This window comes from Octopus sinensis, linkage group LG21 (genome assembly GCF_006345805.1).
Source record: "Octopus sinensis linkage group LG21, ASM634580v1, whole genome shotgun sequence".
NCBI classification, from domain to species: domain Eukaryota; kingdom Metazoa; phylum Mollusca; class Cephalopoda; order Octopoda; family Octopodidae; genus Octopus; species Octopus sinensis.
Genome location: NC_043017.1, coordinates 3,197,774 through 3,208,227, shown reverse-complemented (window position 1 = coordinate 3,208,227; position 10,454 = coordinate 3,197,774). Strand labels below are relative to the sequence as shown.

The 10,454-nt window shown below is 37.5% G+C and overlaps 1 protein-coding gene across 1 annotated transcript in view; it reads right to left on the bottom strand.

Moving 5' to 3' along the window:
• Window positions 1-5,797: 5,797 nt before the first annotated feature.
• Window positions 5,798-10,454, bottom strand: part of LOC115223048 (outer dense fiber protein 3-like) — a 19,973-nt gene continuing 15,316 nt past the window's right edge. Inside the window, exon 4 of the mRNA XM_029793486.2 lies at window positions 5,798-9,565. Coding sequence (XP_029649346.2) covers window positions 9,075-9,565 — 491 coding nt within the window. The 3' untranslated portion in view covers window positions 5,798-9,074. The remainder of the gene's footprint in view (window positions 9,566-10,454) is intronic.

Here is a 10,454-nt window from a genome sequence, read left to right as displayed (position 1 = left end):
GTCGTATTTGCCTTTCATCCTTTCGGGGTCGATAAATTAAGTATCAGTTGCGTACTGGGGTCGATCTAATCGACTTAATCCGTTTGTCTGTCCTTGTTTGTCCCTCTATGTTTAGCCCCTTGTGGGTAGTAAAGAAATAGATATTTCGTCTGCCGTTACGTTCTGATTTCAAATTCCGCCGAGGTCGTATTTGCCTTTCATCCTTTCGGGGTCGATAAATTAAGTATCAGTTGCGTACTGGGGTCGATCTAATCGAGTTAATCCGTTTGTCTGTCGTTGTTAGTCCCCTCTGTGTGTAGCCCCTTGTGGACAGTAAAGAAATAAGAATGAAAGCTTCTTTACCAATGAAATCCAAGTACTGCAATACCAATGGAAAAAGTGTGTGGACTGCAAGGGCGACTATGTTGAAAAATAAACCTCATTTGGTCATATTCCATGAGAGTATTTTGGCCAGCCTATGAAGTTTTCAGTATTTTGTTAGCTGTTCTTCTCATCCTGACTTTCTTTGAATCTACCTTGTTGTTAAAATAAAGTAATTAGTTTTTTTTTTGTTTAACCCTTTTCAAATTGTTTAGAGAATAAATTATTCGGAGGAGCTACCTGTGTTTAATGTTTTAAGAGGGGCGCCTTAAATGGTAGATTTACCTGGTTGCTCTGTGTAGCATCGGGATCGGTCTCTTAGTTGTTTTTAGCGGTCTTTACACTCCGTTGCAAACCATGAATCCAGGGTTAGAGAGTACTTCCTTTCGCAAATCGTGAAGGCCCAGAAAAGGGTCACGCGCACTACACTTCCTACATCGACGAAGCAATTAAAAACTTAAAAAAGATTAACTTGAAATGCACATGGGACATATTCTTTTACTCTTTTATTCTTTTACTTGTTTCAGTCATTTGGTTGCGGCCATGCTGGAGCTCTGTCTTGGAGGGTTTTAGTCGAACAAATCGGCCCCAGGACTTATTTTTAAGCTTAGTATTTATTCTATCGGTCTGTTTTGCCTGCCAAACCGCTAAGTTACGGAGGCGTAAACACACCAACACCGGCTGTCGAGAGGTGATAGGGGGACAAGCAGACACAAATACACACACACACACACTCACATATGTATATATATATGGATGTATATAGACCAGAGGAAGCACATAAATGCGATACAAGGTGGGAAAAAATAGTACTCGATCCCGGAGGTAGAGTAATATGCTTTTATTAAATCTGCAATGATGTTGTTGCAGCCTAAATAATAATAATAATAATAATAATAATAATAATAATAATAATAATAATAATAATAATAATAATAATAATAATAATAATAATAATAATAATAATAATAATGATGATGATGATAGTAATATCAGGAACGAAATGAAAAATAAAAACAGGAAACTAGATGGTAAAATGTTTTTAGTTTCCATTTCGTTCCTGTCGAATTTTATCCCTAATTTTTGTGGTTATAGAACCTAGCTGTTCTTTCTAGCGCGTTGAATCCTATGACTGGATTTCTCATGTGTTTGAATATACACTGTATCTTATGACTAATATATAGTCTTTTGGACTAAATTTTTACATGTTAGACCACTGGGAATTTAAATTTTAATTCATTTCCATTTCCCTTTAATATGACTAAAGATATATATATATATATATATATATATATATATATATATATATTGAGAAAAAAGAGGTCACCAGAATTTTGGAAAATATTTGTTTTGTGCATTATCATTAGCGCTTTCGTTCGCTTTTTGAACTTGTCAATAAAATTTTGTGAATGTGCAAAACAGGATGTTAATTTATTAAAAACATATTTTTGCTTTGTTTTGTTTAGAAAAGAATATTTTTGTTTGTTTTTCTAGGTGAGGCTTCAGGATAATGGAAATGGATAGATAGATAGATAGGCAGATAAATAGGTAAATAAATAGATAGACAGACAGACAGATAGATAGGTAGAGTGAGGGAGGGGGGAGGGAGGGACCCCCCCTTCAATTTGACATGCATTCACCATTCATTTAGTTGTCTAGTCATTTACCATTGTATTGACAAGAGTTCAAGGATGGTCACTTCTACAAGAGAAATGACAAATATTTAGACGCGTACATAGATACAATTTCAAAATTTCCCCTAAATATCTACAGATGCAAACAAAAACCTTCGTGAAGAAGAGAAGGAAACCTTGCTAACACTGAAGGAGGACAACTCAATCATCCTAAAAGAAGTCAATAAGGGGGGGGGGCGATATTAATCACGAGCAAGGACTATTATAAAGATAGAATATTCGAAATTTTAACAAACGAAACTTACGGCAAGGAAGAATCAAGACACCTAGAATAATCAATAATGAATGAAACCAGAACATTAATCAATGAATACCAAGATTCCTTCACAGACAAGGAGAAAGATTATATATGCAACTCTGTAATCAAAGAGAGCAATTTCTACAGACTGCCCCAAAGCCACAAAAACTCCGAAATACAAAGTGCCATAAATAGGTAGAAGAACCAATACATAAAAATACTAAGGCCTGCTGACCTCAAACTAAGACCGATAGTAGCTGGACCTCAAGCACCAACACACCAACTAAGTAATGTTTTAGATATACTCCTAAAACCTTTGTGTCCTTTGATACCCAGTTATATACGGAATGGCATACATTTCATCCAGCACACCCCACCCACTGTCCCAAGTTTTGATGTCACCAATCTTTATACCAATATACCTCACGCTTTAGGTCTAGAAACAGTCAAACACTGGGTAGAGAAACATAGAGGACGGACAAATGAACGCTTCAAAACTGACTTCATCACCAAGGCCACATGCTTGGTACTAGAAGAAAATACCTTTAGATTCGATAATAAAACATCGACAGATAAAGGGCACGGCCATGGAGACGTAATTTGCACCCTCACATGCAAACTTAGTCATAGGCTACTTGGAAGAAAGACTTTACGAGGAAGTAGAGAAAACTTTTGATCGGGAGTACAAGAAATATATCGTTAGAAAGTGGAAATGCTTTCTTGATGATTGCTTTATCTTTCCAGGCAGATCAAATGAGGACCTAAGTATATTTAACAAAATGGTGAACACATTTCACCCATCCATCAAATTCATGACAGAATCCTGTTGCAATTAACTACCATTCCTGGATATTCACATAAAAATACAGAACTCCACAGTCACAACAGACATATTTTACAAAAAAAAAAAAAAAACCCAGAAAAAAACAAACTGATACACATCAATACTAAAATTTCTACTCTTGTAATCCATCACACATCAAAAGGAACGCCCAATACAGCATGGCAAGACAAATCTGTGCTATAGTGACTGACCCCCATATACTTAAGTCCAACTGAACGAGCTAAAAGGCTTCCTCACAATGCTGGAATACCCCTTAGGATTAATTAATGAGGGAACTAAAAGGGCAATGAAACTGAGCATCACCCAACTACGGACTCTTAAGGAAAAATTCATGAACACATGATTCTGTTTGTTAGTACACATTGTCCTGGGATAACCAACATATTTCATTTGATTTGCCTGGAAAGATAAAGCAATCATCAAGAAAGCATTTCCACTTTTTAACGATATATTTCTTGTACTCCCGATCAAAAGTTTTTTTCTACTTCCTCGTAAAGTCTTTCTTCCAAGTATCCTATGACTAAGTTTGCATATGAGGGTGCAAATTACGTCCCCATAGCCGTGCCCTTTATCTGTCGATATGTTTTATTATCGAATCTAGAGGTATTTTCTTCTAGTACCAGGCGTATGGCCTTGGTGATGAAGTCAGTCTTGAAGCGATCTTACCTATACTCCTACAAAGCCCTAAACTGAAAACCTTTACGGAATAGTAGACGCCAACCAAAGTCCAAAGACCGCAATTTACTCACGTGCAGCAACGTATACACAGACGAAATGCCGCTAAGCATTTCGCCCGGCGTGCTAACGTTTCTGCCATCTCACCGCCTTCACAGCCATATATATTATCTCTCTCTCTCTTTTTCTCTTTTACTTGTTTCAGTAATTTGACTGCGGCCATGCTGGAGCAACACCTTTAGTCGGGCAAATCGACCCCAGGAGACTTATTCTTTGTAAGCCTAGTACTTATTCTCTTTTGCCGAACCGCTAAGTTACGGGGACGCAAACACACCAGCATCGGTTGTCAAGCGATGCTAGGGGGACAAACACAGGCACACAAACATACACACACACACATATATATACATATATACGACGGGCTTCTTTTAGTTTCCGTTTACCAAATCCGGGGCTATTGTAGAAGACACTTTGCCCAAGGTGCCACGCAGGGGGATTGAACCCGGAACCATGTGGTTGGTAAGCAAGCTACTTACCACACAGCCACTCCTGCGCCTTTATTATGTTACAATCTCAAGTGCATATCCATTTGTCGCGACACTGGGTTTTCCATTTTATATTTACAGAATTTATTTTAAGTATTTACCCATGCTCTTATAATAAAAAAAATATACAAAAACAGGTAAAATAAATTTAGAATTCTGATTTAAAAAAATGCTGATATGCTAGAGTTATTTCCCTTGCATAATTTGTAAAAATTGTCATTTCATATTGCGTTCTTCGAAATTTCTAAGAAATTAATTTCTTAACTATCTTGTTTCAAAACTATTACTCAGATAAGATTTATTTAAATTTTACCTTCGTGGATAGATATTATCTTAATCTATCTCGCATTTTGCAACAAACAAGATGAGGACAAATATTCGTCAAATGTAAATAAAGTGTTAAAAGCGATTGTTGATTTTTTTACTGGGATGAAATGAACAGCTGTGATTTAAACTGAAAACGAAAGTATTTTAATTAACATCTTAACGTCTCCATCAACTAGGTGCACTTATTTTGAATACATAGATAAATATACACATACACACACGCCCATACTCACGCATACGCACACGCACACACTGATATACAAGAGTAATTTTCTTGCATAATTTGTAAATGTTGCTTGAATGCCAAACAGAAAAAAAGTGAGTAGAAGGAATCTAATCTAAGGGAGATGACTCTGACGGGCTTAAAGGCCAGCTTATTTGATACGCGTCTCTCGACAATTCTTTTTCTACGACTTTCATCGCGCATCTCTGACACGAACTAAGCAAGGTTTTCAGTGGTTTCGGACCCAAGCTATACTGTTGTATTCAACCATGTCCGATTACTGTTAACTTATCTACCTTTGTCTGGAGGATTCTTCAACATCGAATTATTCTATAACATATACTGGCTGGTATTAAACTAAGTTTGTAATATCCTTTTCTACTCTAGGCACGAGGCCCGAAATTTTGGGGGAGGGGGCCAGTCGATTAGATCGACCTCAGTACGCAACTGGTACTTAATTTATTGAAATGTGAAGAGTGCTCCATCCTCCTCTCGTTTCTTTTATCTGACCAAGCCATAAAGCAATAGATAAATAAAGTAAGTTTATTTAATATCAAATTACAATTCTTTTTCCTTTTCTGTTATCATTTACAATTAATAGAAAACAAACAGCGTAAGTGTTAGACTTAATCTGTTGTCCGTCAGGTTTAGGATTACCGCTTGTCTGTTGGCTGCATTCATCAGAATTCACACAGTTGTAAAATTCAGACCAGGTTTCTGGGTTCGAAGATAATCTGTTTCTTTGAGGTGTTGTTTCCCACTGAAGCAAACGGTGAAACGGGGAGCCATGATTTGTTTCACCCTCTCCTTCCTCCAACGACCCGCTCTCCTTGCCAAAGTAAAAATATTTGCTCTTCATCTTTGAAAAAAGCCATAACATAAAAATAAAAGATAAAAATGTAAAGCTTTATTTAATATTCCTTCAAATATAGACACTGAGCTAGAAATTTGACGGTAGGGAAACGGCTTAGTATGTATGTGTGTGTGTGCATATATATGTGCGTGTGTGTACATATGTTTGTGTATATGTATATATATACATGTAAATATATACATATATATATGTATATATACATATACATATATGTATACACGCACACACACACATATGTATATATATATAGAGAGAGTATGTTATCATATTTTCTAGACTCTAGAAATTTGAAAGCAAAGTTGCGTTAGGGGCATTTGATCTCAGATCTAACGACCCCAGAAACCTGTAAGGGAGGGGTTAGTCGATTAAATCCAGTCAAGCACTGGACGGGTACTTTATTTTACTGACCCTGGTCAGATGACAAACAAAGCAGACCTCAGGGAGATAGAGTTAAAAACTTAAAGCGCTCAATACATACGTTTGATGCCCCAACGGTTTTTCCAGTCAAGGGCCCTTAAGCTTTCTCTAATATCCTTTCCTCTATCGGCATAAGGTCTAAAATTTTGGTAAAGAGGGCCAGTCGATTACATCGACCCTAGTCCTGAATTAGTTTTTCTTTTATCGACCCCGAAAGGATGAAAGGCAAAGTCGACATCGGCGGAATTTGAACTCAGAACGTAAAGACGGACGAAATGCTGCTAAGCATTTAATCCGACGTGCCACTGATTCTGCCAGCTCACCGCCTTAAAGCCTTTCTCTAATACCAGCTGGGATTAATTTTCAAAACCTCATGATATATGAAGGATCTTCCATCGGTTTCTTCGATGAGCGTTCAGTTGTTTGAACAACTGCATTACTTCGTCGTTGAATTAACATTGAAGTGGTTGAGTATTCCTCAGCCTTTAACATAAGATATATGACCTTTAACATAATTCTCGATTTTGATTTCTTTCCCCTTCCTTTAACCCTTTTGGCATTCACAGCCGCAGTAGAAAGACGTTGTAGGGATAGCGTGAACCATCTTTTCTAGATTCTTTTCCGGATGATAATACAAATGGTGACAAAACCTATGGACATTTTAGCAATGACATATCTTATAGTGATGGTAGTCATAACGTAGCCTATGACAGCAGTGTCATACCGCAACTACGATAGCAGTGTCATAATTTATGACAGAGGTACCATAACCGAGAGTAGTGCTAATGATGTCATAATCTTTGCTAGTAGTATAGTAGTAGTGATATCCTAACCTAGAGCAGTGTCATAACTATAAATAGCCCTTCTAGTATGCTACAGATAGTCAGAGTGTCTGCACCAAAAGAATTTCTCTCTCAGAAAGACCACTGTGCAAGTCTCCCCACTTTGCGTCGACGATGTTACCCAAAAGAGAGGTGAGTCGAACACCCCTTAACATTAATATCATCACAGGCATTGTCGTTAGAGCATAAAAATCGGGAGAAATACCACAAGGCACCCAGCCCAAAGCTCTCACAGTTCTGCTAATCTACCGCCTTGGATTGGTTCTTTATTTATCAGCTTCGAAAGAACGAAAGGTAAAGTTGACCTCGGCGGGATTTCAACTTAGAACACAGAGACCGGATACAAATAACACAAGGTTTTCTATCCGACGCTCTGACGACTCTGCCTCATCTCCGCCTCATAGTATAGTGATATCACAACCAAGGATAGTAGTGGTGATGATGTAAACTGTGATAGTGATAGTCTTTGGCTCACTAGGTGATCGCGGTGTCACAATCGGCTGTAATTATAAGCTATTGTAGTAGTGATAATAGGGCCATAACATTTGGGAGTGATGTAACTTATATTAGCGGTGATAACACTATAGTTTGATAGCAGTGTCTTGGGGGTATAGCTGTGTTATCACAATGTTTGACAGTTGTAAGGCGGCGAGCTGGCAGAATCGTTAGCACGCCGGGTGAAATGCGTAGTCGTATTTCGTCTGCAGCTACATTCCGAGTTCAAATTCCGCCGAGGTCGACTTTGCCTTTCATCCTTTCGGGGTCGATAAATTAAGTACCAATTGTACCAGTAGAAAAGAATATTTGACACTGGTGTGATATCCTATGATAATGTCCTAACACCTGGCAACGATGTCGTTACTTTCAGTAGCAGCGACATAATCTATAGCAACAGTGTCATAATCTACATTGTTATTAGGGATATCATAATCTATTGCAGAGGAGGAATAATTTATGACATCGGTATCATATCCTATGGATGGATGGGATGACCTTTAGTAGAGGTTGTGGAAGGATAACGGATGATAGTTCGATCATAACGTATCTTTAGCTTACTATCTACAGTAGTTACAGTATGACCAATTTAGTGATATCGTAATATATGATAGCAATAATAATTGGTGTTATAAACTAAAGTTAACTGATTCATAACGCGCAACTTGTATCATAAACCACAATGACAGTATCAGAAACCTATGACAAGGTATCACATCCTAATTAGTAGTGGCAACAATTTCATAGCCTATGAGAGCTGTGTCATGATTTATAGTAAAGACACTATTATGGTCATAGTGGTTCTGTTATAATCTATATCATAGTAGCAGCGGTGGTGTCATAACTTATTGTATCAATGTGAATTGTTCTAAGTAGTATCATAAAATATAGAAATTTTGTCAGAGCTTATAGTGGTGATTGTAGAATTATAACAGCTGGGTCATAACCTTTAGTAGCTAACTCTAAGTTCTTTCACCTTTTTATTTCTTTTTTTACTATTTTTCAGTCATTGGACACCGACCATGCTGGGGCACTTCCTTGAAGGGTTTAACCGAACTAATCGCCCTCAGTACTTTATCTATCAGAACTCTTTGAAGTAGTGTGATAACCAATGGTTGCAGGGACATATATTATTACAGTGTCATTATAGTGTGTTGTATTAACCTTTAGCAGGGGCATGGTGATCTATTTCGTAATTTATGATAGTGCTGTCATATTACAGCTTAGCACAATGATGTCATATTATAGCATATGATGTCATAACCCACGACAGTGATGTCATAAACTATTACAGCAGTATGTGAATTCACGATATATCACAATATCTGCTGCATCGCTGTCATAACCCACGATAGCGGTATCATATCATAACCTATGACAGCGGTTTTGTAACACGTGACAGCGGTGTCACCCGACGATATTTGAGAACAGTTTTTTTGTTTTTTCAGAAATCTGGATAAACAGAATTTTTTTGAAGAAAGAAACAATTGATATAAAAAAATAGTATGAAATTATAAATCTTCAGATAATGAAATTTCAATCAGTCAAGCACATCCATGAAGGTTTGCATAAGATACGGTGAATGTTTAATTCCCATCGAATACTTCGGGGTAGAATTGCCAAAAGGTTTCGACAGCTGAATATTATAAGTTCCTGGTCCAGGGTTATCCATTTTATATTTGGGTATCGCCGTTCGACTCCTCAGAGAAAATAACGGTGGTTGCTTGTGTGAAGAATGTAACGGTACGGAGCCATACTTCGCAGGCCCCGGTGTCTTGGCGAAGTCGTAAGCATAACTGTTGTAATTCAGTCTTTTATTAATGCTGTAAGCAGGTACATTTGAAATATTTATGGGTTGCTCGCCCAGGATTCCTGGCAAAGAATATGCACAAGGAGAAGGAACCGTATCTTTACTCGATTTCGGACGAGAAGTAAAACTGAATGCCGGAGCGGTACGTTCTCTCAAGACACGCACTTTCGGACCGCAATATGTACCCGGAGCTGGGTTATCCAGGATACCTTCCCATAAATCTGAAAAAAGAAAAAGATACAGCATTGAAAAGAAGAAATGTATATATAACCAGGTAGCTTAATGCGATATATAAAGAGTTCCTTTATTTGGCAGATAAAAGGCGATATCTGTTAATATCAGATTAATACCCTTCCGCTGGTCTTAAAAACATACATGGGAAACATTAAAATATAAAAATTTAAAATGACCAGCATCTTTGAGTCCTACATACATCGAGTCCTTATCTTTTCAGGGTGACTCATAGACCTGAACAAGGATCGCTACATGATTTGACTGTTCAATGCTGCAGAAATTTTGCTATGCTTTTTTTTTACAGAAGCCTAGGTCAAATGGTGACGAGACAGATATTCACACATCATTCTTTAATAAATGTAGAACCATCCAGAACAATTGGTGATCTCACAGTAGCAATTTATTTTGGTAGAGACGAAACCATTGACAATTTTATTTCTCGTTCTGTCCCTTGGCACAAATCTTACCATTTGAAATTCAACAAAGTAGGTGCAAGCAGTTAACGAAGGGATAGTGCAAAGTAAAGCAGAACCAATGCAATTAAAAGCCAAAAACTCAGAAAGCGTAAAGCATTGGACATGCAAAAGTTTATTCTGTGAGTAAACGAATAAGGATAGGGTTTTCGATGAAGGTTCGGCATTTGATACAGACAAAAAATATCCAAGATATAATTATATATAATTATAGAGATGTTGAACGAGGAAGTTTTAGGGGAATTCCAGGTTCTGACTGAGAGAGTTTGAGGAGATTTAATGGAGGTTAAATACTATCCACCACTATAAGGTCTGGTCCTTGGTGTGGTGGCTTGCATGCCTCAGTGACTCTGAGAGATATGACAGCAGAGCACAAGCGCCTTGTAAGGCCTCCGTACTAGAC